Genomic DNA, 16505 nt, shown 5'->3' on the forward strand with positions numbered 1-16505 from the left:
GCATACCTAGACCCAGAAGGACCCTTCGACATATCCCCTTTTTTAGAAGGCATAATCTTCACACCGGAGGAAGACGAAACCCTATGACCCCGAGGATCCGATTGCGAAGACTTGTGAGGACCTTCCCCAAGTGGAGATCTGTCAGGATCTCTACGCGGAGGGGACCTTGGAGGACTAGACGGCGGAGTTTGGTAAGGAGCCCGCGGACGATCATACATATCTACAAGGAAACACAAAAACAGTTTAGAGCAGAATATGAGGAGATCACTAAAGATCCAAAAACCCATAATTGATGGTTCATCCGGATAAACATGAAAAACCCTAAGAAACTAAAAAATACTCCATCCAGGGATAATACAGACTCACAGACGTTGTAACAAAGAACAGGGGCAAGCATATATGCTTCGACATGTATGATCTTCATCACAAAACCAAGAACACAACAGCAGGAGACAAACGAATAGATACACAGATAAAACAATGGTGAACAACTGATGAAAAATCCCATACCTGTATAAAAGAGGACGACAAGTACCAACCGCAGTGGAAGAAAGGAGGATCGGAGATATCGACAAATACAGGGGCATCAACAATCAAGAACGAAAGAAGCAGAAGAAAGAAACAGAAAATTGAATGTTATATTCCTCACAAGAACGGTGATAGTAAATGACTAAAGAAAAAGAATAAGAGAACAAGAAGAGAATGAACACTGACAAGAAGAGGATAAAAGTTTTTTTTCACATTCTCTTTCCTATTTATGAATCTAGAGAAGACAATAACATCTCCTCGTACCAAGGAGCAGTTACGGGAGAAATTAATGCAAAGTGGGAAACGTGTAGGACTACTTTTCTTCTTCAAAATTGCAAAATACGCCCAAGTTAGAAGAAGAGGGGAAAATTGTATGTACACCTTTCATCATCCTCCACGTGTACAGAAAAAGACACGTGGAAGGCATGCGAAGCGAGACATCAAAACATGATAGCAAGCATTTCATCAAAAGATGCCATCGGTCAGCAGATCTGACGGTCAGGGACAGAGGACCACGGAGGTATGATGACTCAGAGGAGCACCAGATAATACCCCTTGGGTATTAACGCACCCAATCCCGAGGAATCCCAAATCAACGGCCGAGAGGAAGTTTGGCTGACACAGATGTGACCATACAGAGAGACACTTGTCTGACACGAGTAGACATCCATCTACCCGCATTAAATACCAAAGAGATATACACGTGTCGATCAGCTCGTGGAAGAAGCGAGGATAACCCTTCGTGTTCAAGCTCAGGCCGCGACATATACCGAAGACCTCTGCGTAATAGGCACAAAGCACAAGAAGATAAGATTACAACGGCACTTCAGAGATGGGACCCACGTTCCTTCCTTATAAATACCCCTCTCCACTAAGAGAGAAGGGGCAGAGCATTTTGTAGAGCAATTAGAGGAGAATATAAGAGAGAGAAATAGGAAGAGTAAGTAACCCACTTACTTCCGCAGACCTATGTATATTCTAAAGTCATTCGACTATCTTTGTAACCATTCAGTACATAGTGAAACACCAAACCCCGTGGACGTAGGCCTTAGTGTCGAACCACGTAAATCTGTCTCATTTACATTTCAGCACCTTACATTCAGCGTTAAACTTCATATGCTTTATATTTATACTGGTCTCTTGATTTATTTCCTTATACGAACATTATTTATGATAAGTATTCGACTAGACAATGACAAGCCCGAAGGCTTTGAGTCGATGAATCAATATAATCATCCCGTCATGCATACGATGTACAATTCTAAAATTAGGACGTATGCGAGTATTGTTTGTGAACACTTGGATGACCCCGTGTTTTATGTGTTCACAGACCTAGTGGCTCGTTGGGAGGAAAAGCTTTATCCGAAGTGATTGGGACTATGTTGTAAAAGGCGTGCGCCTTTGGCGCTTAAGCCCCAGAGGCCCACTAGGTGTAGGATCAACGCCTAGCAAAAAAAGGCGCCAAGGCGAGGCGATATGACCAGAAAAAAAAATAATAATAATTTTTTCTGGGCGCCTAGGGAGCGCTTAAGTCCTAGGCCAGGCCAGGCGATGGGCTTGGCGCCTCGCCTCGCCTACCGCCTTTTACAACATAGGATTGGGATGTCAGTGATCCGGTGTTTGTAATTCTTGTCTGCAGGGCTTTTTCAAGATGGCGCATGCTTGTTTAATCTTGTAATTTGTTTATTTTTTCCGTTTGTACCTCTGTTCTTTACTTCTTTTTATGCCTCCTCGGCATCAAGTTATCAATTTTAAACCCCTTTTTCAAAAAAAAAAAAGAACTAAGACGCATTTCACACGCAACACAAGGTTTAATACATCCACGGGAAATGATAAATGCCTTCCCCTACCCTACCAGCGGCTATATGGTGGTTTTCTCGAAACTGAGCTTATATCTGATAGCATTCACAGCAATTATTTTTAAAGAAGTTATCAATGCTTATAAATGTCATATCAATGTGTTGTTTTCCTTTTTGAAATGGCCAGTCGGTCAGTAGCTCATTTGCTGATAGCATTTTTTGCTTTTTATAACTAGTGGTGCACTAGAGTGCCTTCGCTACTCTTCTAATAGGATTAAACAAACCTTACTTAATTTATGCATCTAGACACCGTCAAGAGACATACATATATATGTCACATTTAGAGAAGAGACAAATATTTTGTAAGCAACAGCTGAATCCGTCATACAAGACTAAACAAACCATCCACTATCCTAATAAGGTTACAACTTACAATCTTGATTACGTACAATCCAGGAATTACACAACCATAATGACAACTTGATGTTGATAATTGATATCCTTTTATGCATTTACTTGGTCATGATGGTGAACAGATTCCCCCTTAAACCATAAATGCAAGTTGCATCATTTTAATTTGGTATTTACTTGGTCATGAGCTTGCATGGCTTATTCTCACAAAGTCTCCTGGGTGCCATTGAATAATTCTTTATGCTATGAAAGAGTCAAAAATAGGATGATATATGTATAAGATTCTACTTATCCATTCACCATTCAATCTCTCTTTCCTGAAATTCCTTACCTAGCTGAAATCATGTTTCTGCAACAAATGTTATTAATTCAGCTCTCTCTCTGGCTAGTATCAACATCTGTTGTAGTTGCTGCTTTTTTTTGTGACAAAGCCAGATTGCCAAGCAAAATGCGGTAACATTAGCATTCCTTATCCTTTTGGTATAACTGTTGGAGGTAAGGATGAAGGTGCAGGAGGTTGCTCCATAAATGGATTTGGGTATGGATATAACGTTAACTGTAATACATCTTATGACCCTCCCAGACCATTCGTCGGCACAGGTATTTTTGAAATAGTAAGTATATCAGAAACTGAAATTCGCCTAAAGAACGAGCCATCAGCATTATGTTATAACACATCTGGTGTTGTGGTGTTGAATCAAGCATCAAGATTTCGGGACTTGTCCTCGGCCATTTACGTTTTCTAACACAAAGAACAGGTTTTTTGTTGTTGGGTGCTGGTCTGGTGGGTTTATTCAAGTTTATGATGAACAAGATCAGGTAACTGAAACAAGCCACTGTGTATCAAATTTCAACACTAGGGAACAGGTGAAAGAAGGGTTATGCAATGGCAATGGGTGTTGTCAGAGTGCAGTTTCGAGGGGGATAAAGATATCTAGCACAGGGGTGGTAAGAAGTAACACTACCTATTTGTCTTTCAACCCTTGCAGTTACGCTTTCCTGGGTGATTATGAGCAATTCAACTTCGACGCATCTTATCTTCTGGATGACCAGAGTAAAATAAGAGACATACCTTTCGTTCTCGATTGGGTTTTAGGGAATAAGACATGTGAAGAAGCAATAAAAGATTCAGCCACTTATGCTTGCCAGGAGAACACCTACTGTCAAAATTCAGACAACAGTCCGGGATATCGTTGTACTTGTCTTGAAGGTTACAAGGGAAACCCCTATCTCAAACCTGGATGCCAAGGTATGTCCTTGTGTCTGCATGTTTTGATAATTCATAGAAACAAAATCTTGAAATGCAGAAGAGTTAATAAGTACTATCATGCATGCTCATGTGCTCAACAGACGTGGACGAGTGTGAGGATCAAAACAATAATCCTTGCGAGGGGATTTGCATCAACACCAACGGCGGCTACAATTGTACTTGTCCAACGGGAAGTGTAGGCGATGGGAGGAAAGACGGGCGAGGTTGCACTAGCAGTATTGTCAAGAAAGAAAACTTTCCAATTCTCAGAGTTACTCTAGGTACTATCTCCTCTGTGGATTAGTTTCTTCTTTCTTGTTTAGTCCTGTATATGTGAAATATACTAAATAGAGTTCATATTGTGAATGCAGGAATTGGTTTTGGACTATTGTCTATAATTGTTGCGAGTTCTTGGTTATACTTTATAATGAAGAAAAGAAAGTCAATCAAACTGAAAGAAAAATTCTTCAAGCAAAATGGAGGAGAGCTATTGAAACAACTGTCGGAGAAATTACTAATAATGTAACTGAGAAGAAGATACTTAGCTCAAAATAATGTTGCTGATGTTGCTGCACAGAAAATGTAGAGGCACGTAAACTACGCTGTCTTAAAGGAAATATCGCCTGCCACTCCTCTGAGATGCTACAGCAGTTGGCGAGTCACCTCCAGGATACAACTACAGTTAGTACCCCTCAATGTAGCATACAATGAGGGTACCCTTAGAGCTTGGCAGAACTTAAAAACAGTAGAAGAGATGTTTACAGAAAAACAGAGGAAGAGTAGAAGAGATGTTTCTCTGTGGTGTGTGTTTTCTGAGCTTACAACTACTCTCTTATATAGTGTTTGTGTAGTTACAAACAAGAAAGAAAACCCATGCCAAACACTATAGCAGTGTGTTGCTGCCAAGCCAAATACGTACAGACAAGGGAGCCAGGACAAAACACGTACAGACAAAGAAGCCAAGACAAGCACGTTCAGACAAAGAAGAGATTCTTCTACTTGTGTGGAAAACACGTACCAAAAATTTCAGCAAAAAGATAGGATCTAATGAACCCACACCCGAACCCGACCGACCCTACAGCGGCGTGCGTGCTTCTATGCGAAGCACCGCGTGTACGGGAAAGGCAACCTTGCCCTAGTCTAGGCCTTCCCTCAAAGCACAAAAGTCTAATGACCCAAGGGCCATGCCCTTATAGCCAATTCTAAGGTATTTAAGTCTAAAACTCTTTAGATTTTAGTCAATGTGGGACAATTGTTTTATCTATTCAAATGAAAAAACAATTAATGGGCAATAGGTCTAGGGATCAAAACATAGTCCATGTAAAAAATTGGTATTTTTTAAGGCGTTTTTTCTAACAACAACAACTATCATCAAGTGAAGGGGGTGTCGAGAATTCAAAGATTTTTACAGCGGAAGAGCTAAAATTAGCAACTAACAACTACGATAAGAATCTGATCCTCGGGCGAGGAGGTTTTGGGACTGTTTACAAGGGAACCTTACCGGGTGACCGTATAGTCGCCATTAAGAAGTCTGAAAAGATTGATCCAAGTCAAATAGCGGAATTTATCAATGAGGTTGTTATTTTAACTCAGATTAATCATCGAAATGTGGTGAAGCTCCTGGGTTGTTGTTTAGAAACTGAAGTTCCCTTGCTTGTTTACGAATATATTTCAAACGGCACACTTTTCGAACACATCCACTCCAGCATCGGAACGACTTCCCTTTCAAAAAGCCGCTTGAGGATTGCTGTCGAAACTGCAGGTGCACTTGCGTATTTGCACTCTGCAGCTTCTACACCCATCATTCACAGAGATGTCAAGTCTGCCAACATACTTTTGGATGAAAAATACACTGCAAAAGTTGCAGACTTTGGAGCATCAAGGTTAATTCCTTTGGACCAAACAGAACTGGCAACTCGAGTACTGGGGACAGTTGGATATCTGGATCCGGAATACTTTGTCACAGGTCAACTGACAGAGAAGAGTGATGTGTATAGCTTTGGTGTTCTTCTTGTAGAGCTCCTGACAGCAAAAAAGGCCATTTTATCCAACATATCCAAAGAAATGTCAAGTCTGGCTATGTATTTTATTTCGTTGATGGAAGAAGACAATTTGTACCAAATTCTTGAGGCTGGAGTAGTAAATGAGGGGACACCAAAACAAGTTCTTGCAGTTGCAGAGCTCGCAAAGAGATGCCTCGACTCAAAGGGGGAGCAAAGGCCAACAATGGGATAAGTAACAAAAGAGCTAGAAACTTTGAGAGGGGTTGAGACACACGCACGGGCTAGTGAACTAAAACGTGGAACAAATACAAGCGTACCATCTGAACCACAAGACCTCTATACTATACCACTGGCCTCTTCCACCTTGTTTGAATCTGGGCAATATAGTTTGGGTGGAAGTACGATAGCCTCCATGAATACCCCTAGATGATTGTCCAATTTGATGGACCTTGATTGGTTGTATAACAAGCGGAATTTCCCAGCGAATTGGTGTGCATATGTAGTCATCTTTAGTATTCTAGGATGTCTCTAAACGCCTTCTTTAGTAAAACTATCCTTTTTCTTTTTTCTGCTCATCTATGAAAATGTTTATGTACAACTGTGTTTAGTTACAAAAAGAAAACAAAATCATTTGAGAAAACTGGCTCTTCTTGATTACCAAGTGAATCAGAAGGGAAAAAAACATTTTAGCGCTGCACGAGACTTACCTAAACCCGCGGCTACACAGCTAGCGCAGCAGCAGGCCCAGGCAGCAATTACAAGCCTACAAACTACAGAACCTGTACTAGTAGGCCGATGGCTTCGCTGCTAATGTTGCGCATTAAGATAATTTAGGCGCAAATAAAAAAATTGAAAATTGCCCATCTTTTCTTTCTTATCCACTCCCCCACCCCGTAAACACACCCTCTCTCTGTCTCGCTAGCTTCCAATGCCATGGGTGAATCATATACTAGCATTTAAGTTCTGTAACCCTAACCAATTCTCAAATTACAATGGAAGAATTTGCTTGGGTGATTTTTATTTTCCTAATTCCTTGTTATGGAAAGTACAGATTTGGATGTTAATCGCAACTGGTAAGCTATGGCGACTTCATCACCTTTTCTATCTCTAATTGGTACTCATATGAAATTAGTCCATGGGTATTTGATTACCAGTTACCACCATTATTGGAACAAGGGAAAGATTTGATTGGCTGCTGGTTTATAATGATGGGGATGTTATTTGCTATCATGTTCGGATCACTGGACAGGTAATTTCTCTTTTAACTGTATTGTGTGTATTGTGTCTTTTGAAATGTTAATGTTGTTTTTCATTGATTCTGGTAATGACATCTGTATCAAATCAGAAGCTCGATTTGACTGTATTAGAAATATATGTTTACATGGTTGAAGAGCTGATAATGTAGATTGAGATTTACGAACATCCTTAGGTCATAATTTGATGTGGTCTCTGTGGAAATGGAATCTGTGTATTATTGTGTACTTGTGATTCCCTCCTTGAGTTGATTGACTATTGCACAAGGAAAATAGGAACTACTTACATCACCAATTTTTCTTCCTAGCTGGCACTTGTACAACGGATTGTAAGACAATGATACCTTTATAGGCAAACGAATCCTTTTAGGGGATATGTTTAGGGCTTTTTTTCATCTGTGGTTAAGTAAAGGATATTTGGCTTTATGTATTCTTGTATGTGGGATGAATATCATGTCCAGATGTTTGTAACTGGGTAAAATGCGCATTTTGTATCATGGTGTGCATGAAGGCATTTACAATATATTCCGTATTTACTATCTTCAATATAGTATTTTTGTTTCTGAAATCCTTAAAATTTGTTATTTGCGCATGAGCTGCTCTGAAAAGCAAGATATTGGTATTTTATTTATCCTATGTCACTTATGCATAGAGAAACAAAATAAATGTTACAATAGAGGGAAAGTAGTGTATTTAGCTGGATCTGAATGACCTGTCTATGTCCCTCAAACAACTAATTATAGAGAGTTCGAGACAACAGTAGCACCCATCAGCATGAGTCCACTCTGTCATCAAGTTGGTAGTTTCTCATTTATTCAACTCTTGTACAGGTTGGTGATGATGCCTGATATTTTTTATTCATTTACTTAGTCATGGCTTATAGGATTACATTATGTCTCATAAAGTCAACATAACAACATATTCCAATAAGGTTACATAAGATGGGTACTAATCTAGTAAATGATTCATCTCTTCCTCCAGAACTAGCTAGCTGGAATTTGTAAACTAATTCTTCTGAATTATGTTTTCAGGAAAACTCCTGTTAATCCAGCTGATCTCTTTCTGGTTATCGATAGCGTCGTTAGTAGCTGCATTTGGTGAATCAAAGCCAGGTTGCCAAGCCAAATGTGGGAATGTTAGCATTCCATACCCGTTTGGAATAACTATTGGAGGTGATGATGATAATCGAGGAGCAGCAGGGTGCTCCATTCATGGAGTTGGTTATGGCTATAACATTAACTGCAATACTTCCTATGTCCCTCCTAAGGCCTTTATTGGCACAGGTAATCTTGAAATATTAAGTATATCAGAAACTGAAATTCGCATAAAAAACGTGGTAGCTACATTATGTTACGATATGTCTGGTGATTTGGTGTTGGATGATCAGAATAATCAGATGGTCACATCAAATTTGAAGTCTACTCCATTTACGTACTCCAACACAAAAAACAGGTTATTTGCAATCGGGTGCAACTCAGGTGGGGCACTATTAGGGTGGGATCAGCTTGGCAAGAACTACTCAAGTCAGTGTGTATCAATGTGTAGTAGCAAGGAAGACGTTAAAGAAGGGTCTTGCAATGGCAACGGTTGTTGCCAAAGTACTATTCCGAAGGGGATTAAGAATTTTAGTTTAGGGTTGGTTCGGATTGCCAACACAACCATCTTATCTTTCAATCCTTGCAGTTACACTTTCTTGGCTGATCACGAGCAGTATACATTTTCTGCATCAGATCTTCAGGCTGATAGTAAAGTCAGAGAGATACCCCACGTTCTTGATTGGGCGATAGGGAGTAGGACATGTGAGGAAGCACAAAAAAATTCAGCCACTTATGCTTGCCAAGAGAACAGCTAGTGTAACAATTCAGACAACAATCCGGGATATCGTTGCACTTGCCGTGAAGGTTACATGGGAAACCCCTACCTTAGTCCGGGCTGCCAAGGTATGTTTGTGTATATGCATAAATAAATGAATAATGGAGACAAAAACCTTGAGTTGCAAAGCAGATGTTAACCAAGTGTCATGTTTTTTATGCTCAACAGATGTGAACGAGTGCGAGGATCAAGACAACAATCCCTGTGACGGTATTTGCATAAATACCAATGGGAGCTATAATTGTAGTTGTCCAACAGGCAGTTCTGGCGACGGTAGGAAAGACGGAAAAGGCTGCACTAGCAATACTGTCTATAGAGAACGCTTCCCAATACTAAAGGTTACTCTTGGTAAGTCACCTTTCAGAATTACATACATAACTGCATTAGAAACACGGCAAAGGTTGCTTCAATTCAGTCTCTGGTCTAACTTATAGCTATGAAGTATTTGAAATTTCTCGAGTACATAACCATTGAACTCATGTTGTAAATGCAGGTATTGGTTTAGGATTCTTGTTTATAATTGTTGCAAGTTCTTGGTTATATTTGATTGCAAAGAAAAGAAAGTTAATCAAACTGAAAGAGAGATTCTTCCAGCAAAATGGTGGTTTGCTACTAAAACAACAAATATCATCTAATGAAGGTGGTGTGGAGACTTCCAAGATCTTTACAGAAGAAGAGCTAAAGTTAGCAACCAACAATTATAATGAGAATCTGATCCTTGGACAAGGAGGCTATGGAACCGTTTACAAGGGAACCTTATCTGATAATCGTACAGTCGCCATTAAGAAGTCAAAAATAGTTGATCAGAGTCAAATTGAGCAATTTATAAATGAGGTTTTTATTTTGACTCAGATTAATCATCGGAACGTGGTGAAGCTCCTGGGATGTTGTTTAGAAACTGAAGTTCCTTTGCTTGTTTATGAATATGTTTCCAATGGCACCCTCTTCCAACATATCCACTCTAGCGGTGGATTGCCTTCCATTTCCTGGGAAAGCCGTTTGAGGATTGCGGTCGAAACTGCAGGTGCACTTGCTTATTTACATTTTGCAGCTTCTATACCCATCATTCATAGGGATGTCAAGTCTGCAAACATACTTTTAAACGAAAATTACACCGCAAAAGTAGCAGATTTTGGAGCATCGAGGTTGATTCCTATGGACCAAACCGAGTTATCCACACTAGTACTCGGGACCTTAGGATATCTGGATCCAGAATATTTCAACACAAGCCAACTGACTGAGAAGAGTGATGTTTACAGCTTTGGTGTAGTTCTTGTAGAACTATTAACGGCACAAAAACCCCTTTCTTTAGAGAGATCAGAAGAGCAAAGGAATCTTGCTAAACATTTCATTTCATTGATGGAACAAGACAATCTACTCCCACTTCTTGATACACGGGTAGTAAACGAGGGGATGCCAGAACAAGTACTTGCAGTTGCTGAGCTCGCAAACAGGTGTCTGAAGTTGAAAGGTGAAGAAAGGCCGACAATGAAACAAGTAACATCAGAGCTAGAGAGTTTGAGATTGGCAAGGGCACGCATATGGACTCGTCAACCAAACCCTGAATCAACAACAGTGTTGCCAACTGAGCCAGCTCAGCCAGCTGACCTGTATCCCATCCCACTTTTCTCTTCCACTACTGAAGCTGATTCTGAACAATACAGTTTGGGTCCAGATTCGATAGGCTCAATGAACATCCCTAGATGATTGTGTAACAATCATCAACTTGACTTTCACGGTGAGTGCATGTCCATGTAAGCTTGGTGAATGTAAAAAGAGATGGTAGATTACTGGAAAAGTGCTAATATCATCTGAAAGTTCATTTCACAAATTTATATATTCATACAAAACCAATGGATTTTACAAAACTTTAAATTACGTCTCGAAGATAAGCTGAGAACCATTTGCAGGACTATAATTCTGACCTGTGTAGTGTTAGGCGCTACGCCTAGCGCCTAGGCGCGTCCAAGGCGCCCAGGGAAGTGAAAAAAGGTTGCTCGCATTTCTTCGCCTTGGGCGTTTTATTAGCTAGGCGTCCCTTGGACGACTCGTGCGCCCAGGGCGGCTTTCAGAACATAGTTCAGACCATGTACGAGCAGCTCGCTGACCATAGTCCGAAGTCCCTTCATTCCTCATCTTTCTTACTCTCCCCTGTCACCTTAACAGTCTCTTCCGGTCACCTCCATGGGTAAATTTGGTCTCCTTATTGTGGATATACGGTTTCACAAGGGAAGGATTTGATTGGGGATTCTTTTATTTGCTGTGTCTGCACCAGTGTGTGTTTAGGTCTATTGGAAGGGGTTTATAGTAATGGGAATATCAATGTTCTCTGTGAAAGGTAAACTCTTTACCTGTATTGTGTTTTGTCTTTTTGAAATGTCAATGTTATTTTCTTTGTTTCAGGTACTGAATATGAAAAGCATTACCTGCAAATTAGAATCTGGATTGGATTTTAATAGAAACATATGTGAGGAATAAAATTGGATTTTTTTCATGTTTACATGGTTGAAGAGCTGATAATATAGTTTGGGATTCATTGCCACTTTATAATGGATCTGAAATGGAACTTGTATGTCATTCCTAAGATCTTTGATTTTCTATATTTATGATCTTTGGAGCAGGTTCTATTGGGATATTGGTATAATAATGTTTCTAACAAGACGTCACGGCAGCACATCTGTGGCGAGTTCGGACGAGCAAGTTTGGAAGGATACACTTACAGAACCCCCATAGATGTTCATGTTTTGCATTTCCGCTCGAGTGTGTTCAAACAATCAAAGGAGGCTCTGTTTTCCTGCAGTTTCCTTCTGTTAAAGCCCGGCAATACCATTGGAATACAAAGCAGGTACGAGATGGGTATGTTTTTATATTAATTGCAGAAATTGAGCCTATATTGCACTGCTGAATACCCCCAAACTCATTTTTGGCGGTTTATCACCACCTTGTACAAAAACATAAACATCATCAAATTCTGTACATGTTGACTACTGTGTTTGAGGCCATATTGTACTGCTGAATACCAGTTGTTCTGTTTAGTAATTAATGGCAGGGGCTTATTATGGCACTTTATCAAACAAAAAGAAAAAAGATCAATTCGTACATGTAAGCAGATACAATCTAGATATAGTAAAAGATGTCATTAAGATTTCCCAAACAGAAACTGACTGTCCATAACCATTTCAAGTTGGTATAGATGTCTAACTTTCCCAAAAGTCAGATTTTGGTGTTAATCAATGAGAAGTTAAAGTTGACATAAGCAATATATTATTAGTTATAGACAATAGATAATGGTGATCATGTTTAGAGGAATCTGTATAGAATATCGGTGTAGGTATCTTCATCTATCTATTTATATAATATCTTGGATTAGTTATCATGGGATTTGTACATATAATGCGTTGTCAAGGAAACTAGGAAATTGTTTTGTTTTCTTGTCTTCAACAAAGTGTTGCAAGCTTTTGGCTATTAATTAGTTTGGTATATGGCAGGCGGTCACGTTTGCATTAGCATTGTGAATTATGGAGCTCCACTAAAAGTCTTCTTTGTCCTTTTTATTGCAGGTTGGTATTGATAAAGATGCTATGTAAGAGGTAATGATCAATTGATTAATCCATCTCCAGTCTCTTCTTTTAGAGCTAGCTAGCAAAAGTAATTAGCATTTAGCTATCTAAAATTATGTTTCCAAAGCTTTTCTTATTAATCCAAATCTCCTGCTGGTTAACTTTAGCATCGTGCGTTGCTGCATTAGGGGAAACGAAGCCAGGTTGCCAAGCCAAATGTGGTAATATTAGCATTCCTTACCCTTTTGGCATAACTCCTGGAGGTGAGGATGATACTCGAGGCGCAGGAGGGTGCTCCATTTGGGGAGTTGGGTATGGCTATAACGTCAACTGTAATGCTTCTTATGACCCTCCCAAGCTCTTCATGGGAACAGGTAATATTGAAATATTAAGTATATCAGAAACCGAAATGCGCATAACAAACCTGGTAGCTAGAGTATGTTACAATATAGGTGGTGATTTGGTGCAAAATTTAACGAGTGTATCCTCGAGTTTGTTTACAACCCCATTTACATTCTCCGACACAAAGAACAGATTTTTTGTGATCGGGTGTAAGTCTGCAGGGCTTAGTATAGGGTATGATCAGCTTCAAAAATCCTACTCAAGCCAGTGCTTATTGTTATGTAGTAGTAGGGAAGATGTGCAAGAAGGGTCTTGCAATGGAAATGGATGTTGCCAGAGTACCATTCCGAAGGGGATACAAAAGTATCAAACATCGGTGTTAAGGGGTGAAAATACTACTAGCACAACCTTTTTGTCCTTCGACCCTTGCAGTTACGCCTTCGTGGCTGAACATGAGCAGTACACGTTCTCTGCATCAGATCTGCTGGCAGTACCTGAAGTCAAAGATATCCCGATCGTTGTTGATTGGGCAATAGGGAATAAGACATGTGAAGAAGCACAACAAAATCCAACCACTTTTGCATGCCAAGAAAACAGCCGTTGTAACAATTCATCCAACAACTCTGGGTATCATTGCAGTTGCTTTGAAGGTTACAAGGGGAACCCTTATCTCAGTCCGGGTGCCAAGGTATGTTTGTATATCTCCCAGATTAACTGGTGGTTCATAAAGCCAATAACCTTAATTTTCTTAGACTGTCCTTCCCTGGAGTTTCACTAGCTGTATTTGAGTGTCAGTACTCCCGCATAAAAACCTACTGTATTTGTCTTCCGAGGATGCGATTTTGTGTAAGACCTAACAAGTTCCATGTTCGGTATTATGTGTGACTCAACAGACATCAATGAATGTGAGGATCAAAACAACAGTCCCTGTGAAGGTATCTGCATCAATACCAATGGGAGCTTCAATTGTACTTGTCCAGCAGGAAGTCATGGCGATGGAAAGAAAGACGGGCGAGGTTGCACTAGCATTATTGTCAAACGAGAACAATTTCCAATCATAAAAGTTACTCTTGGTACTGCTTTCCTTACTAATTACATCATATTATGGATATATATTATATCAGCAGGGACTGAACATACTTTTACTTGGGTTTTTTGCTTCAATCAGTCCTACTGTAGCAAAAATTTACTATATTAGTCTAGTACATTTTGTGAAATCCTACTATTAATGCAGGTATTGGGTTAGGGCTATTGTTTCTTATTATTGCAAGTTCTTGGATATACTTGATTATAAGAAAAAGAAAGTTGATCCAACTGAAAGAGAGATTTTTTCAACAAAATGGTGGGTTGCTATTAAAACAACAGCTATCATCAAATGAAGGTGGTGTAGAGACTTCAAAAATCTTCACAGCAGAAGAGCTAAAATTAGCAACCAATAATTATGATGAGAGACTGATCCTGGGGAAAGGAGGCTACGGAACAGTTTACAGAGGAACCTTGTCCGATGGTCGGATAGTGGCTATCAAGAAGTCCAAGATAGTTGATCAGAGTCAAATCGAGCAATTTATAAATGAAGTTGTTATTTTAACTCAGATTAACCATCGAAATGTGGTGAAGCTCTTGGGATGTTGTTTAGAAACTGAAGTTCCATTGCTGGTCTATGAATACGTTTCTAACGGCACACTCTTCCAACATATTCATTCCAACAATGGAGGGCCTTCAATTTCGTGGGAAAGCCGTTTGAGGATTGCTGTTGAAACTGCTGGTGCACTTGCTTATTTACACTCATCAGCTTCAATACCCATTATTCATAGAGATGTCAAGTCAACCAACATACTTTTGGATGAAAATTACAATGCAAAAGTGGCGGACTTTGGAGCTTCCAGGTTGATTCCTTTGGACCAAACAGAATTATCCACACTGGTACTGGGGACTTTAGGATATCTGGATCCAGAATACTTCGACACAAGCCAACTGACAGAGAAGAGCGATGTTTATAGCTTTGGTGTAGTTCTTGAAGAGCTCTTGACGGCAGAGATGCCCATTTCTCAAGAGAGATCTGGAAAGCAAAGAAGTCTTGGCCCCTACTTCATTTCGTTCATGGAAGAAAATAAATTGTTTGAACTTCTTGATGCTCGAGTACTCAACGAGGGGACTCCAAAACAAGTCATTGCAGTAGCGGAACTTGCAAAAAGGTGCCTTAGCTCGAGCGGTGAAGACAGGCCAACAATGAGACAAGTAACAACAGAGCTGGAAAATTTGAGAGGGGTACCGAATCAAGTTTGGTCTCATCAACGAAATCCCGAAAAGAAATTGAGCTCACAGTTCGAACCGACAGACCTGTATAGTGCTCCAGTAACCGGGTCAGCAGCTGGTAACTCTGCGCAATACAGTGTGTATACAGTTGATTCTGGGCAGTATGGTTCGAATTCAGATACCACAGTTCACATGAATATGCCTCGATAATTATGTAATGTATGTATCTTGATTGGGATTATGTCGGTTGGGTTTTGGGTTGATTGCTGTTTGCTATAAGAAGTCCAAATGTACTCCATATCCTTTTGTAAATTGAAGGAATAATTGTGTGTTTTAGCAGAGGGTGAAGGCTCAAATCGTTTCCACTTTCCCTCTGTCCAAGTATTGGTAGCTAATAATGCGAAAATGCCCTTCACAGCAGCTTTGGATTGAATGTTAAATATACTCTTCCATTGAGTGATTAGGTGATGGAGCGTTTTTTTGGACCATGTTAAATATTTTTTTTGTCTTTATCCTCAAGAGGTAGATCATGCGTCTCTTTAAGTGATTTTTCCTCAAGCAGCTCATCATGTTCCACTGTGTCTCCACTGTGACACACTCCTTCATACGAATGAGTGTATGAAAGGGTGTGGGTAAAAGTGGATCTCTCCATCACTCATAGTAGAGCATAATTTAATCGTTCTTTTATCGAACTTTTTTTTTTATCTAACTCTTTCAATTTGGATGTGTAACTGCAAAATAAACACCATACACGTGGCATGGTCTCAAGGCAGGAGAACAAGATGGCTATCTTACTACCGAAGGAGGGAATCATCTTCAAAGGTTACTTTGACAGTTCCCAAGGCGAATTCGAAAGAGCGGCTGAGGGGTGTCCACGTATTACTGAAGTGACGGCCAGCTGTAAAGAGTCGTACATTACACGCGTACAGAGCCGGTCTATTCAACATTTAATGTTTCCAACTACCCCATCTAACTGTACGAGACGACGTGTCAAGATGAGAAGAAGAGACGACTCCGCGAGAAGTCGTTAGTCGTAGTATAAGGAAGGATTATCGCAGTAACGACTAAGCGATGGGCGATTAGCATGCAATCCAGTGGGACCATGTCATTCTCCTATAAATAACAAGCTCAGCTGAATGAAAAGAGGTTGGCTTTTTAGGAGGAGAGAGCTAGGGCTAGAGAGAGATACCACACACTTGTATCTTCTTTATTTCATCAGTTCATAAAACATT

At 40.0% G+C, this 16505-nt stretch overlaps 2 protein-coding genes and 1 pseudogene across 2 annotated transcripts; all 3 read left to right on the plus strand.

The window, feature by feature from the left end:
- Nucleotides 1–3266: 3266 nt before the first annotated feature.
- LOC113350273 (wall-associated receptor kinase 2-like) lies at nucleotides 3267–4616 on the plus strand. Its single transcript, XM_026594391.1, has 4 exons — nucleotides 3267–3338; nucleotides 3435–3987; nucleotides 4089–4268; nucleotides 4359–4616. The coding sequence occupies exons 1-4, from the start codon at nucleotides 3267–3269 to the stop codon at nucleotides 4511–4513; spliced, it is 960 nt and encodes a 319-aa protein (XP_026450176.1). The 3' UTR covers nucleotides 4514–4616.
- A 468-nt stretch (nucleotides 4617–5084) lies between these two features.
- On the plus strand, nucleotides 5085–6528 carry LOC113350279 (wall-associated receptor kinase 3-like). Its single transcript, XM_026594400.1, has 2 exons — nucleotides 5085–5100; nucleotides 5369–6528. Exons 1-2 carry the CDS (start codon nucleotides 5085–5087, stop codon nucleotides 6220–6222), a joined length of 870 nt encoding a protein of 289 aa, XP_026450185.1. The 3' UTR covers nucleotides 6223–6528.
- Nucleotides 6529–6888: 360 nt separating this feature from the next.
- Nucleotides 6889–15609, plus strand: LOC113350287 (annotated as a pseudogene).
- The last annotated feature ends 896 nt before the right edge of the window (nucleotides 15610–16505 follow it).

Source organism: Papaver somniferum, chromosome 1, assembly GCF_003573695.1.
Source record: "Papaver somniferum cultivar HN1 chromosome 1, ASM357369v1, whole genome shotgun sequence".
In the NCBI taxonomy this organism is placed as follows: Eukaryota; Viridiplantae; Streptophyta; class Magnoliopsida; order Ranunculales; family Papaveraceae; genus Papaver; species Papaver somniferum.